Consider the following 16,617-nt stretch of genomic DNA (forward strand, 5'->3'; position numbering starts at 1 on the left):
TTTCTTAGGATCCTTTGTAATATCTTTACTCTTTCTGTTTTTTGGATTTGTTTTCGTGTTGTTCCGTTATAAACATTTTCAGAGTGCTCCAGGTTGACCTTGCGACTAGTGACATCGCAGGAGATTTTTAACAACTGACGGATGAAGTCGACTCAAGAGCATCGCCATATGCATATGTTCTCTTTTATCTTAAAAATGCCCACAGAGAGGCAGAATCCCCTGGAGAGCAGTTGCTAGTATTGGGAATCAATTTCTCAATTTCAGCGTTCCGCGAAGTCTGGTGCCGATCCAATGAGATGTTTTGAAACCCTAGTTGACCAGAGCTAATATTGACCTGATGTCGAGACTTCTGTCTGAATTTGAAGCTGTTCTGAAATACTTGACCACAAACTGTATCATACAATTGCTTTAAATTAGATGTTGCTTTTTATTGTTATGAAAGTGTGATGGCCAAGGTACAGAGGTAATGGTGCTCGGCGTAGTGATGTAATATGGCTAACGAATTCTCTACATACCATATCAAGATGAGTTCAGTCCAACTTTTTAGATCAACTAAAACATTCAACAAATAAGGATATGTTATTTTCTTGTTGTTTATCTTTTTAAATTGTCAAACTTCAAAGAAATCAACAAATAATGTAAATGGATTTTTGATGTTTGGATAAGCTTGCTACCGCCATTTTTGAAAATTCGAAATACGTTTTAATATCGATTTCAGCATACACTAGATATCATTTGCGAGTCAGATATGTGTAAATTTGAGTTATTTTCACACTTAAATACTACAGTCAATTTTCTAAAAGGGGGTCTGTGTATGGTAGCAAGCGATGTTTAGATGTTATTTGTCGATAACGGCTTGTTTTTGTGTATTTTTTGCGGCGTTTCAGGTGTTTGAACCAACGAGTGAAGTTTACATTGATACAAGAAAGGTGACCAAAAGGCTTGTAGTTTTACAGTCAGTATTTGTTGTTGTCTAAGGCAACACGTAATATCAATATCAGAAACATCACGACATGGGACCGGAACAAACATACCCCGACCCCTCACTTTCTACAATTTTCTAAGCGTGCAATGACGTGATGTCAACGTGAGAAAGTTTGATAAAGAGAAATTCAGAAGACATTATTACCTTGAATATTGTGGTCTGTTTTTAACAAGTTAATAATACTATTTCAATATTTCTGGATGTATTTGAAAATTGGGATTAATTTGTTATATTATAAATATATTTTGTAATAATTTGGACTTTATATGTGATTTGGTTATTTGGACTTCCTAGCTAAACCGGTGAGCCTGATATTTTGTTATTATTTGAACATAATGTAATTGTCCGAATAATATCAAAAGCTTATGTTTATATCATACTGTTCATGGGCACGACCAAAACATTAGATTTCCTATTAAACATCGTAAGGATATATTACACAAATAATTTTTAATTAGTTACTATCTTGTATTTTGTGCCCAAAACAAGGCGATTCATGTCATTATATGAGCCAGAGGACAGACCATATTCCATTTGCTACTTTATATTTAAACAGGTAGGCTACATCCTTGATATAGAATATTTTTGAAGTGATAGCAGTATGTTAGAGCCCTGGATAACTGCGTGATGTTTCATATGACCCAGCTGGGCCCAGGGCTGGGTTCCACCGATCATCTTACTTCCAGTAATGTAGAGTCTATGGAATACGGATTTGTTGTTTATGATAACCCCAACCACGTTACAGGTCAGGCATTTTCTTTTGACTTACTTATCCAATATGTGTGCTCGGATCGTAAGGCTTTTTTTATGTTACTCAAAAACATGAATAGTTTGGTTTTATTTTCGAGTTTAAGTATCGACAGTTTTAAAAGGATTGCACGTTAAATGTTAGTTTATCAGCAGTGTATAGGTTGCAGATTCTAGATGCTGATTCTATGGTAATTCATCAGCAGAATGTTCCGCCGATGTTAATGAATCTCATTATATCTTTCAAAGTAGAGAGTTCTTTGAAATAAACTGTTGAAAGCGTTTTAATCGTTTAAATCCCACTACATGTTGGGTAGACTTCTGGAAACCTGAAACGGGAGTAGCATAATATCTTTCGCTTTACACACCATTTCTCATTTCAGTATCGAGCTCTACCAGTGTATATAGAAGACCTCGATCTAAATTTTGTATTGGACTCATCACATTTGGTATTGTTATCGTTATAACTTCAGTTGCTTTGGGATTTATCATACATTATGCAGGTTCGTTCCTTTGACTTTGAGTTTTGTTCAGTTTTGAGTCAAATCACAATTATTTCTGTCAAATCTCCTTTCGATCGTATATTTTTCCCAGTCAAATCAAAATTATTTCTCTTCCATCATTGCAAAATTAATTCTTTTAGGTCAATTCAGAATTTTTTTTCCAATCAATTCAGAATTGTTCCTTTCAGTCAATTCAGAATAATCTCCTTTCAATCAGTCAATTCATTATTACTATTATTTTTTCAGTCAATTCAGATCGTCAAGTATCACCAAGTAGTTCAACCTCTAATGTTCAATCACATGATTATAAAGCAACTAAAGAAATCAAACGTAAGTCTTTCAACATAATTTAAAATGTTTTCACTTATAAAATAATTCTCAATACATCAGTTGTAGAGCGATAATATAAATGTTATAGAAAATTCAAATGGTCTTTGTTTGGCTGGTCAAATCCTTATCCGAGTAGTGCATACACTAAAGTATTCATTGGCAAGTGATTATACAGAGCAGGGCTTTCCGCTCACTTCATTCATTGTCATCTCCAAATTTTTTTCGAAGAGAAAATGTATCTTTATATAACGTTTAAGCATGACAGAACCAGTTGTAATAACTATGTTCAGGCCATGATATGCGACTACATTAACTATACTATGTGCTCTCTAGAGGTTGATTTTGAAGGAAGAATACGAATAACAAGTTTAAAATGGATGCCTGATTTAGGAAACCATGCTAAGGAACTTTACCGAGTTGTGACTAATCATATTCAAAAGGAGGTAAGCACTACTTCTTGCGTTCGTCATTACAATAACACTTACGCGAATTCTGCACTTCCATACTTTCAAGCCTTTACTAAAGAAGCCAATGATATTTTGGGTGCTACATGTAAAGTTACTCTTAAAAAGATTATTCATTATTTGAGTGCTTGATGCAATTTTTGGGAACTATGGGAATTATCTATGATTCAGTCATTATGTCTCTAATATTCCTTAGCAATGAGTATTTTATTCATTGTTTTAATGAATATTGTAAACATGTCTTGTCATGTCCAGTTTGTTATCATGTCGTGACTTTTTCACGAAACTCTGTATATTATTTATTTTTCAGTTGAATCACGTATTTGAAATAGGTCCACTAGTAGAAAGATATAACCGTACGGTTGTTGTTGATCTTAGGTGGGTTTATAAAGCAATCTACTACGCAATTCTGTCAGTTTGATTACAATAACATTTGTAAGCATTGTCAGAGGTGCAAGGCTACGTGAAGCGATAGAAAACTTCAATGTACTGTGTTAGATCTACAAACCGTTCCTTCTCCTAGTCGAAAACTGACACTCAAGCAAATATCATTTTCTAGAAACTGCCAAACTCAATTGGGAAGATATGAAGATAGCCATCTTGGATCATTTAAGACATAAATATTATATTGTTTTCACTATATTATGATTTCAGTAAGGAAAGATAGAAATAACGTTGATATTCTCTTTGTCTACTACCATAATCCCAAAGCTCCCAGATAAAGGTCTCTTGGTCGAACATCCATCGTATTACTCAAAATTTCGATAATAACCTATAGACTATTGTAAAAATTAATGAAATTGCAGCATTCATTGATTATTTTAACTTCCACAAGTCTTGAAATGCTGCAACTGGGTTAGTTTCTTTCTGAGATATTTTCGTTCTTCTTTCCTCCCGGTAAGAAGCCACTGTTTTCATATCTTCCATGTGTCATCTTTAATCTTTCTATTTCAGCCCTGGAAGTGTGATAGTTGATTTTATTGTGGTTTTAAATTCAAGGAGAGGTATAGAATCGGATACTATTAAGGCCATGATGTTACAAGGTTTAGAAAAAAGAAGTAAATTCATAAAGAAATTAAAATCCAACCATATGCCTGCTTCGAAGATTGTCTTTGATAAAAGAAGTTTAAAGATAGCTGATTCTCATAATCCGGGTAAGAAAACAAACTGACAAGCAAAACAGCTTTGACTGGTTGCCCACATGTAGACACACTTCCGCACTTTCTGATGCACATATTTTTGTCAAACGACACAGAGAAACAATGAGTTCAATTTGTATCTCAAAGGGACATAATTCTAAGAATTCTAATGCCTATTTGGAAGCATTTTTTCTATATTTGCACGATAATGAAAAAAAACGATTTGCGTGTTAATTTACTAATCATTTTGATTATTTCACTACTTTCAGATATAAAATCAGAAACCAAGTATATTCCAAAACCAAAAATACTTACAGAAATACGACAACCTACTACGACTTCACAAGTACCACATTCGACGACCTTCACCAATGTTTCATCAATGACAAAGAAATCCAAAAATAAAGGCAAAAAAAAGAAGAAGAAGCCACCAACGACGACCACTATTATTCCTTCCACCACCAAATTACAACATGAGATTACGCTTCCAAGCACAAATAAAACTGAATCAAGTACAACAGCAAATCAACTAACTACAACGACTCTATCCATAACCACAAAGCCTTCTACCAGGAAACAAAAGAACACTGATACAAAAACCACTGTGACTACTACACCATCGAAAACATTGCCGAATACAGAACCCACTACAGTCTCAACAACACCTACAATTATATCAAACAAAAGTCCAAAACCGACCACTACTACAAAAACGAAAGTGGATAATACTAAAGAACAACAGAAGCCTAAAAACCTAACCAAAAAATCTAGTCCTAGTAAGAGCATCAACGGTTCTCTGCAAATTAATCATCATCATTATGATTATAACGACAGCCGCGGTCTTACCCATCATCACATACACCAAGGCATCCAGAATGCCTCCCATCAGCATAACAGTAGAAATAGCTCATCTATTGTTCATCTTAACAATCATTATCATAGTTTGGATCACCCAAAACATAATCATACCCAGAATGGAAGTCATATTGAGGCTCACGAACAAAATCATGAACATAGTCATGATCAGACGTTTTATCACCATCATCAAAATAAAACCCACAATCTTAGCCACATGGAAGACCAAAAAGGGTTCCACAATTTTAGTGACCACGATGGCCATAATCATAGTACAAACAACACTCAACATTTTCTTCATAAAGAGGTCGACAGCCATCATCACCGCCCTGGCTCTAACAGTTCGCACTCTGAAGTGCATCATGAAATCAAGCATAAAGATGGCAGTGGTCGTCCTGAACACGGAAATGTGTCATTTCATCATATAAACAACCAATCGGTATTCTGGTCGACCAACGAAAACGATCCTAAATCATTTCATAACAAATCATATGATGGTCATCTGACAGCAATTGACGACCCTCCTGATAGGATCACTGACATGAATGACACAGATGCTGAGGAGGTTCCTTTTCTGAATTCTTTTAGTGCCACAGATTTTGCAGCTGATGGTCGTGAAACGGCAACTTTACCAAATACAATTAAAGAACATGTTCCCCAACTGACAGACTTAGAACAAAGTGATAATCACATTCCACCTCACGAACCCTATTCCCAGAATTCTAGGGACAAACTAGAAAATTCGATCCGAGATTCGAGAGACCGATCTAAAGCGATGGAATATGACCGGATCCTAGCTGGCATGAATAGGAATACAGCGAGAAGTCAACACCACGAAAGCAACATGGTAGATCCCGAGGAGTTGGCTAAGGAATCGCCCCCTGTGGATGAGAGGTTTGACAATTACTGGCCTCATGGAAACATGAATCGTCCTTTCAACTTTCCCAATCGAATAAGTACTCCAAACCCTGTACTCCCACGAACCACCAAAGAAATAAAAGAAAGTGCTAGTGCAAGTACCAAAACTTCAGTAGATGATCTTGAAACAGGATCAGGAGAACTGACAGAAACCTTTGAAGATCATATCACTCCTCCACCAACAACTACTTCTAAAGTTATACCACATATACGAGATATTAAGCGACCGTCGTTCGACACATCCGGAGATCATCATTATTTCGATTCAACTCAGAGTGGAAACCCATTTCCTAATTCTATATTACCAAATGAGAATCATGGTGATACCGAAGACACCCCAGCCTTGGTGCCAAACTCTGAGAAAATCGACTTCTCCAGACACCACAGAGAGGAGGTTCAGGAAGAACATATTGAACATGGTGAAATGGAAGAACCATTGTTCAATCTACATCATTTAGAATATGCAAGTACAAGACAACCAGGCAAAGATTATTTTGACCACCCGTCGCATTTCCATGATCAGCCACACGATCTAATTGAAAATGACTTAAATATCACCTCCAGTGAAGAAGACATCATTCCAGACCTTCTTGCTAATCATTTAGGCCAAAGACAACTTAACGAGGACTTTGAATCGATGCTTTTACACAAAAACAAAACTGATATATTAGTACATCCGTTACCTATATCGGCAGCGGCAGGGGCTGATTTTCCAATGAACACCAAAGGTGACATTCCCGCTTCTGAGCAGTATCACAAAAAGAATGGTCAATCAAAGAAAGGTCAAGGAATCAGGGAAACTCGCGACAGAAAAGATGATTCTGTACCAGACTTTATTGGACATCCAGTAGGTGGTATGGCTCATCTCGGACCATCAAATTTTATGCCATTTCCACCTGCAGCCGGTACTGCCTCAGGCAAAGAAGACCTAAATGAAGAGAACGCATTGGATATGGATTATGATTCAAATCTTGGTCCCTCAAACTTTATGCCTCTGCCGCCACAATCATCATTACCTAAAGATCACAAAGCTATATTACCTCACGGTGTAACTCCTCCAAAAGTGCACGTCCCGAAGGATGGCGAGGGTGTACTGACACCACCGCCATTGATCCATAAACCGGGAATCATAACTCATGTTCTCAATAAAAATAAAAAGAAGGTGAATAAAGACAAAGAGGAACATGCTCATTCCAAGGCACATGTGTCTTTCTATCCAAAAAATAAATCGACGCGCAGATCCAACAATGAATTGGACTCATCAAAGGAAAAAACCCGGTTGAATTTAGAAGGCGACAAGTCGCACAAAGAGTCCGATGGGACTAAACTAGAATCTCAGAATAAAACCAAAGGACATTCAATGGATTCTCGTGAAAATTCTGTTGAATCAAATGGCGCGAACAGAATAGACTCTAAACAGTTGGCACCAGTGACTACACCATCTGATATAGTGGCATTATTGAATTCAACTAGCCACTATACAAGAGCTAACCTTCTTGATGACATGGAGCCAAATGCAACAAATGACTTTGGAAACCTCACCGAGACCAATGAGGAATACACACATGAGATTCAGAACACAAACAAGACTCTGATACAACGGCCTTGGCAGACTGAGTTGAATAAAACTCTATCCAATGGAGTGAATGAAACCCAATCTACAATCGGTAAGCATAATGATTCATTAGTTGTTATAAGAGGAGCATAAAAACATTTCAATAGCTATTTTGATATCAACGGCACGAAAGGAAATTTTACTATGCATACATCTGATTATATGGCACAGCTGCTTTGATATTTATTCAAATATATAGTCTTGAATAAATGGCTAGTGGAATTACGTGGGGTATATGGTATTGTCAAACGCCATTACTTATGGGAATTTTTTTTATCTCATAGTAAAAATATCTATTATTTTAGAATTCTGTATTAATGTGATATTCATCGTCTAGGCCTTGCAATACCAGTTTGTGTCTTTGTATTTCAGCTACCAGTGGTTACAATCCGTGTCAAGACAATGATGTAGTTTTACAGTACTTAAATAACTGTCGCTCTTATTTCTTTCAAATAATTAGAACAGACCATAATAAATCAAGATGCATGTAAGTAATAAAATTAAACATTTAGATAGAAAGTGTCGCTTTTCAAAATAGCTGTGGTTTCACTTTTTATATATGAGTTATCCCCCTTCCTATATATTCCTCTACCATCGCAAACCGTTGTTCAATGTTTTGAATGCTGAATTTTACCAACTATGCATTATGCCTTAGCTTCTTGTGGTGGACACGATAGGGTGTGTTCAGCGAGTGTTATAGGTGGTATTTACCTTAATAGCATATTATTTAAACAATGTAAAATTGCAAAAGTCTGTAAGAAGTTCATGAAAATTATTGGACTGAGGAAATGAGTTATTTCCTGATATGGGACTGGGTAAAGTTAGCCAATAAATACACCTAAAGCACATCGGGTCCCAGCCTACGGCCCTGTTAAATCTAATATTAAATTAATGAATATCATATTCCAGGCATCTATTAAATGGTATAATGTGTTTAACTGATAGTATATATGATAAATATAATGTGAGATGTACAGATACAGATGTAGAACACGTCATTAAGCTCAACTCCCAGTCCATACGGCAGTTCTTCCCATCTTTTGATCCTAACCAGTGTTTGAATTAGAGATTGAACCATTATTTCATGAAACATCAATCGTCATCCCGAATTCCATGATCAAGTGCAAAGAATGTTAATCTTCGACAAGACGAAGCTGGGTATCACTAGAGAAAGAACTGTAATTTCTTGGAACACCAATCTTACTCCTAGTAGTTTTAAGATTCTGGTCTTCCTACCTTGTCTTGAGCTTATTCTGACCGCCGTTCTTTCAAAATTGGCTCCTTCTAACACAGCGTCTGTGACTTAATGACACTGCTCTGATTTAAATATTGTGTAAATATGAAGAATTATGTACATCTTTAATTCTGATTGAATTCGATTCTGTCCTTTTGAGTAGCCATTGAGGACATTTTTCGAGTTTTTCAAATAAGTGGTATCTAATGCCAAGAGGACTATTGTAACTGGCTCAGCAACGATAAAATCATGCCGTGCATTACCAATGGCTTTAACAAGTTATTATTTGTATATACATGTATTTCTTATTTCTATATATCTTATGTAAATAATGCTTCATTCATAATCATTTGATAAATCATCTTATATGGTACTGTCTTCCCAATAAATCATAATCATATGCTATCTGGTGGTTATTCCATGCTCATTCATTAGTCATATCCGGTTAATAACATATCATGAAATTTCTGATGGCGGTCTTTCAAAACTTGCATCGATCAGATTTCAAACATTCAAGTGTGCTATATTGTACTCTGGACAAATATTGACGTGTAAGTCTTTACTTTTGGCATTAAATTTAAATTATTAGTTGGATAACACGATCCAAGTCTACCATCTTTTCTCCGACAATCAAACCTCACAGATTATTAAAACGAGAGACTAGAAATAAGGCTATAAAACTATAATGAATAATTTAGTAGACAATGCTAACAATTTAGTAGAGTCAATAAAAGCAAGGAGAGAGCTAATTAAACAACTATAAAATTGGTCTATAAATACCCAACTAGCCGTCTAATATGCCCGCCATAAATGGCAAGTAGGCGTGTCCCTTAGACTGCTGCTAATAACCTCTATTTACACATGATCGCTTGAATTGTGCAAGGCGTTTATAGTCCAAGTCCATAAATTACACCATCCTTTTATAGACTTTAATTGGCATTAAACAATGTGTGAAAACATGGGTCCATTTCCAAGCTAATGGCTATAACATCTGTCCATTCAGGATTCTATAATATTTCATTGGCGATAAACATCAAACAACCGTTTTACCTCTATATTTTCATTAGATTCGATGTATTAAGGCCACCGTGTGCGAAAGTGGATATATGAGGTAATAGGGGACAGAGGCAATGAGGGGGGTCTTACATGGTGGAAATAAATATACCACACAAATAAATTACGTTTGCGAATTGACAAACCCACTCGATGAGTGATTTTAGATTCTCCGGTGGAGTAAGTTTGCAATTCCATTCAATCGACACCCATCGTAAATTATTTGTTTTCTGTTGTGGAATTACCACTGTACATAACCAAAAAGAATTAAAAGGTGAGTAATTGTCTGAAACTGGACCAATTCAGAGAAAATCTTAGATGATGTAGTTATTTTGTTCGGATTTCTGCACGGAAATGAGAAAACATTTGAATAAACTGTTTTTAAGTTTATATTCAAACATCTAAAACACAATATCTAAGGAATAAACAAACACGTATAGAGAAATCAAATAATATTTTCAGCATATTTTTAAAAAATTAGCAAAAAAAGTCAACTTCACTTAAATTTAATTTGAAAGATGGAAAATTAATAATAAGAATTATTACGTGGTAAAAAATGTTTATCAAATTAGCAGCTGTCGTTTAAATCAATTCAATTCCAAGAGATTTTCCATTTTTTACAAGAAATAAAATTATTATGTTTAAAGCTCAGTTAGAAGAAATATCAATCAAGAAGGTTTAGTGCGATATATCAAGCTATAATTAAATTAGTTTCAGACTTGTTCAAAACGAGTAATAAATGAGTATCCCGTTAGACTCTTTACGGTATTTAGAAGCTAAAAATTGACAAGGTAGTGTTAATTGTTGTTGGCATGTCGTATGTTTAACGTCTACTGACGAATGTTTCCTGAAGATTTTATACTCCCTGAAGTAAGATTAGAAATTCTTGTCATTAATCTTTTATTTATTCGAACACTGATAACATAAAGCACATTCGCCTATTCGAAATTTTTTTATGAAAAGGGTACTGCAAAAAATCGAGGATAGATCCAGATAGAAAAAAAAAATCAACAACAATAGACAGAAACAACCAGCGAACCATCATCTTCAACAATAGACGGAAACAACTAGAGAACCACATCAACCAATAGATATAAACAACTAGAGAACCACATCAACAACAATAGATATAAACAACTAGAGAACAACAATCAACAACAATAGATATAAACAACTAGAGAACCACATCAACAACAATAGACGGAAACAATGACAGAACCACAATCAACAACAATAGATATAAACAACTAGAGAACAACAATCAACAACAATAGATATAAACAACTAGAGAACAACAATCAACAACAATAGATATAAACAACTAGAGAACAACAATCAACAACAATAGATATAAACAACTAGATAACAAAAATCAACAACAATAGATATAAACAACTAAAGAACAACAATCAACAACAATAGATATAAACAACTAGAGAACAACAATCAACAACAATAGATATAAACAACTAGAGAACAACAATCAACAACAATAGATATAAACAACTAGAGAACAACAATCAACAACAATAGATATAAACAACTAGAGAACAACAATCAACAACAATAGATATAAACAACTAGATAACAACAATCAACAACAATAGATATAAACAACTAAAGAACAACACTCAACAACAATAGATATAAACAACTAGAGAACAACAATCAACAACAATAGATATAAACAACTAGAGAACAACAATCAACAACAATAGATATAAACAACTAGAGAACAACAATCAACAACAATAGATATAAACAACTAGAGAACCACATCAACAACAATAGACGGAAACAATGACAGAACCACAATCAACAACAATAGACAGGGGCAACTAGAGAACTACTATCAACAACAATAGATATAAACAACTAGAGAACAACAATCAACAACAATAGACAGGGGCAACTAGAGAACTACTATCAATAACAATAACAGAAACAACCAGAGATCTACCATCAGCGACTATAAATTGAGACAACTAAAGAATCACCGACAACAACAATAGACAGAAACAACTAGAGAGCTACTATTAACAACATTAAACAGAAACAATTAGAGAACTATCATCGACAACATTAGATACAAACAACTAGAAACCACCATCAAAAACAATGACGGAAACTACAATCAACAATAATAGGCAGAAACAGCCAGAGAACCACCATCAACAACAATGATAGAAGCAACTAAAGAATCGCCATCAGTAACAACTAAAGAACTAATAACAACAACATTAGACAGAAACAACTAGAGAACTACTATCAACAACTATCACAGAAACAACCAGAGAACTACCATCAACAGCAACGGAGAGAAACATTTAGAAAACCACCATCAACAACAATAGACAGAAACAACCCAAGAACTACCATACACAACAACAATAGACAGAAACTTTCTTCGACTTCGACAAAAGAACATAAAATACCACCTACCAAGATACTTGTATCCAAATAAGCAATTATCATTTTCCTGCGACGTAGATAATGATCATTTGTGTTGTTTTACTTGGTAAATATATATCACTGAAATTAGATTATGTAATGAACATTAGTGATAAATGTTGCCTTTTCAAATTTTGCTTGGATGAACATTCTTTCTGATTATCTGTCGACAATGTTGTAGAATATTTGTCATTTGCTCGTTAATTATCCTACAACGTCTACTTTCGTTTTTTATTCTATATATAATGTGTGAACGTTTGCTGGAATTGAGTGAGAGAGAGACGGAAAATAAGAGACATTATTGACAGTCCACATTAAATATACATGATCCTTTTTCTAACAATTTACGTTTCGTAGACGATTTTCCATTTCAGTGTGGCTTTTCGTTCAAATTAACGTCACTCCATCCATTTATTGTTCTCTCTTGGGATTAAAGTCCCATGAAGTCACGAGTGTCAGTACACATTTATTTCAGCAACTCAGTGTCTTGAAGATTTTTCTTACCCTGAAGTGAGTTGCAATTTACAACATCGAGAAAAAGCATTCAAACCAATTTCCATGCTGACAAGTACGTTCCATTTTCAATGAAGAGGCTCTGGCGTAATTCAACGGCGTCTCTGCACTTTTAGTTGTAAAACGCCTTTACTCAAAAACACAAATACTTCCTCCGTAAACAAAGTAAACGAACCGTTTATAATTCCATTTGCGTTTCTCACAAACAAGTACAGTTGATTTCATTTGATTTCTGTTCTATTAGAAATGAAAGTGTTTATGTATTTACTGCATGACCAAATTTATTCGCAAATTTTTCTTCCATCCGCGGTGTGATTGGAGTAGGAAATAAAAAATAAGGAAGGTGATAATGTAAGATCTATTGTTTCCAGTCAAGTAGCAAATTATCACTTGTTCCTTTACACTTTCCGCTAGCCACATCATCAAGTACTTCTACTCTAATTCAACTAGACACCTCATAAATGACAATGAGTAATGGTAATGTTCCCCTCTCAATATTAACTTATATTATTGTTCTGTTGACAGCCAATTACTAACTTATTACTTTGTACCATTAGTCAATTTTTATTCGCGTGGCAGCGCATCGTTTTCTGTTATACCTACTTAAATTTCAGCCCTAGTTTTGTACTGTAGTAAGACTTTCAGCATGGAGATCGACACTAATAGCAAGGAACAATTAGGCATAAATCACGAGAGATTGAATTAATCTGGTTGTATCTCATGAATTTTACCATTGTGGTAGTGGCGGGTGTCGCGCGCGAAGCAGACCATGCTCCCTTTTTTTTCGAAACACCTGATGGTACTTCTCTTTGGAGGAGTCTACTACCACACAACTTTTACTCCTTATTTTGCCATGCTTTGGATGGGATTTTGATAAACGGAATTGTCTTGCTTGTACGGATTTTTTATTGAAAGTTAGTTATCACAAAATCCACTCAGGCTTTCAATACACGTTAGTGATAGCGTCTACGAGCATCTGACACGATTGCATACGACTTCTGAGAAAATCTTGATTTATTTCAAACAGAACACCGATAGAACGATTTCGCCGCCATAAATTCAAATTATTTTCACTTTGCGCCACGGTATTTGCAAATGGTTACATAATGCTACTATGATTTATTGACTGTTTTAGCAATATGTTTATTGCATAGTTCCGCAGTAAATATATAACTCACGTGATAAATGAAAACGAGGCATGTGGAAAACCGCCCTGATTTATTGCCATGATGACGGCTACTATCAGCAGGTTGTTCATGGAATAATTCACCGTAACCATGGTTTTAGTGTACAAACAATATTCTTGGTAGGAGGTCAGTGTTGGTATATCATCATCTGAACTTCAGGTCAAAGATCAAACTCAAAGCAATAACTTTCCCCGAGTCTTGAACATCCATTTTCTTATTATTTACTTCAGGCACTGAAAACTGTCGTTCCCTCTGTTAGGCTTGATATGTAATCGTATATCTCAGGATGCGTCTTGCTTGGACAGATTGATTGAGTTTTGAAATGTTCACTGCTGTGCAATTTCCTTAAATCAGTTATGGGCCTGTATATTTTTATATGCTATCTTTTAAAGTAAAGGTGCATCAAAAATGGACCTACTGGAAGAAATGGCACAAATGAACATGTTAATGTTCCAATAAAATCATATACGTCGACGTCCAGTGAAATTGATTTGACGTATATGTTCTGCGCTGGTCGCTACATCGATTTTCTTTTGAAATAATTTATTGACATACCAAACTGAATAAATGTCTTGAAGAAATTGAATATCTGTTAGAGACTGTTTTCTTTCAAAAGAAGAAATACGCCAGAACATCGTCAGTCATCACACATTTTATCTAAAATAAACTTGATTACAAGCTAACTAGCTGGAAGTCAACTCTTTTAGATTATACGTACTTTAACCATCAACATTCTTTAAAATAGCTGATAATAAACGCTTGTTTCATTTTACTCTATCATAATCATAATTCATACCACTAAATAAGTAGGAAAATATCAAACTTCAAACAGATACTATCTCCACTTCCTGTCACTATACCAGCATGCCATGCACGGGAGATCGCACTTTGACCCCAATATCTACCGTTAACGACCTGTGACGTCACTAATTTTTTCCATGATCAAAGAGTCAATAATTAGGTTTAAAATGAAGAGAAGAAGAAAATTATGAAATTTAAAAATATGATGAAATGTTTGAATGAGATAAGAAGGAGATATATCAATTTTATCCTAAATGACTATATTTCAGCAGTTATTTTTGTCTAATCTCCTCTCCCATCTACCCTAATAGACATTTTAACATGATAACATGCCGCGTTTTATTTATAAATTTCTCAGTATTTTACCGCTTTTTTATCCGTTAATTATCATTGTGAAATATGCACATATTGAGTTGATTTAAACCTTGTGTTTGTATACAGTTATGATGATTAAAGTTTTGAAAAATCCATGATTGTTTTAGCTTTTGAAAGATATGCCTGTATAGATATAGCCGTCTACACGTGTGAATTATTTCTTCATGACAGAATTATGTTAATTTCACCCATATCCACACCATATCAATGTTCCCTAATAAACTCAAGACATCAAGAATGAAACTTTAGGTTTAACTTTGAATTAATCCTAGAAATCACTAAAGACTGAATAAAGGTTCCACCACTTTCACTTTCATAGACATAACTGTTCTTAAATTTAATCGTGTCTTGGCTCATATCGAGTCATAGGTAATTCCTTTTGTCCACCATCATCAGATGTTAAGAAATTTCAGATGAACCAACATTAAACGTGTGAATTGGCAGAAAATGTGCTTTGTTTAAAAATTGTTAATCTGTAGAACGTTTGACTTCAATTAATTGTTAAAAGTTAGATATAGATATGTAATTCCTAGTTTTGAAAATGGGATGAGACAAGGTTTCCAATTGACCTTCTTTTTTACATTTAGGTATTAATGATATGATTTTCTCAACTAAGTCTAAGATAGTGGTTGAATTTTTACACTAACTGTAAAAGTGCATAGAATGTAATTTCTAATTTTGAATATGGGGTGAGACAAGGTTTCCACTTGTGAACTTCTCTTTTACATTATATTTACAATTACGATTTGAGTTGTCTGGAGCTTGCTGTTGGTTGGTTATTGGTTCGTTCGAGGAAGATTTGAAAATTTAGCCTTTGTATGAATTTGCTTTGGTCAACTATAAAACGGAAGAAAGAAACGACTATCGAATCTTTTTGAACAATTTTCAAGGGAAAAGTATTTACTAATTATTTTGTGATTCTCCCTACTGCTTTTTAATTCTACAATTTTCTAAATAGGCTTATCACCCCTAAATCCCTCTTTTCTTTAAGAAAGGTTTAAGGTGTCTTGTATTAAATCCAGCTGCTCTACTATTAATATATGGCCGTATCGAATCCATACAGAAGCCCTTTAATTATAGCTTCATTTTACCTTAAACTTCGCCAATTATAAGCACATTTACTCAGCTAGACGATTTCAGAGGTTATCCGATTACATCATCACAAATCCAGGAACGGTTACGGTCGTCTCATCGCCTTAATTTTCTCAAACTATTTTTAAAGTCTCGATCATTTTCCCCTTTTACGCTATAAAGCGTTTTGTTTTATAAAAAATTTACTAGCTAATAGAACCTTATGTCCCTTCTAGTTTTTAACTTTTTACGGGAGGTAACTCGTATTAAAACATTTATTGAAACTTTTAAGGTATATTAATTTAACGATCCATAAAAGGGTCTTACATTGGGAAATTGCTGTGTCTTTAGCACCTGTTCTGTAAAGTCTAGAAGT

At 34.6% G+C, this 16,617-nt stretch overlaps 1 protein-coding gene across 1 annotated transcript; it reads left to right on the top strand.

Annotated features, from left to right (window-relative positions):
- Nucleotides 1-1,621: 1,621 nt before the first annotated feature.
- On the top strand, nt 1,622-7,649 carry LOTGIDRAFT_163537 (hypothetical protein; the record flags this gene model as incomplete). The annotated part of the gene is made up of 7 exons (XM_009060043.1): nt 1,622-1,730; nt 2,116-2,235; nt 2,482-2,565; nt 2,899-3,008; nt 3,340-3,407; nt 3,984-4,183; nt 4,438-7,649. The coding sequence occupies 7 exons, from the start codon at nt 1,622-1,624 to the stop codon at nt 7,647-7,649; spliced, it is 3,903 nt and encodes a 1,300-aa protein (XP_009058291.1).
- Nucleotides 7,650-16,617: the final 8,968 nt, after the last annotated feature.

Source organism: Lottia gigantea, assembly GCF_000327385.1.
Source record: "Lottia gigantea unplaced genomic scaffold LOTGIsca_40, whole genome shotgun sequence".
NCBI lineage: Eukaryota > Metazoa > Mollusca > Gastropoda > Lottiidae > Lottia > Lottia gigantea.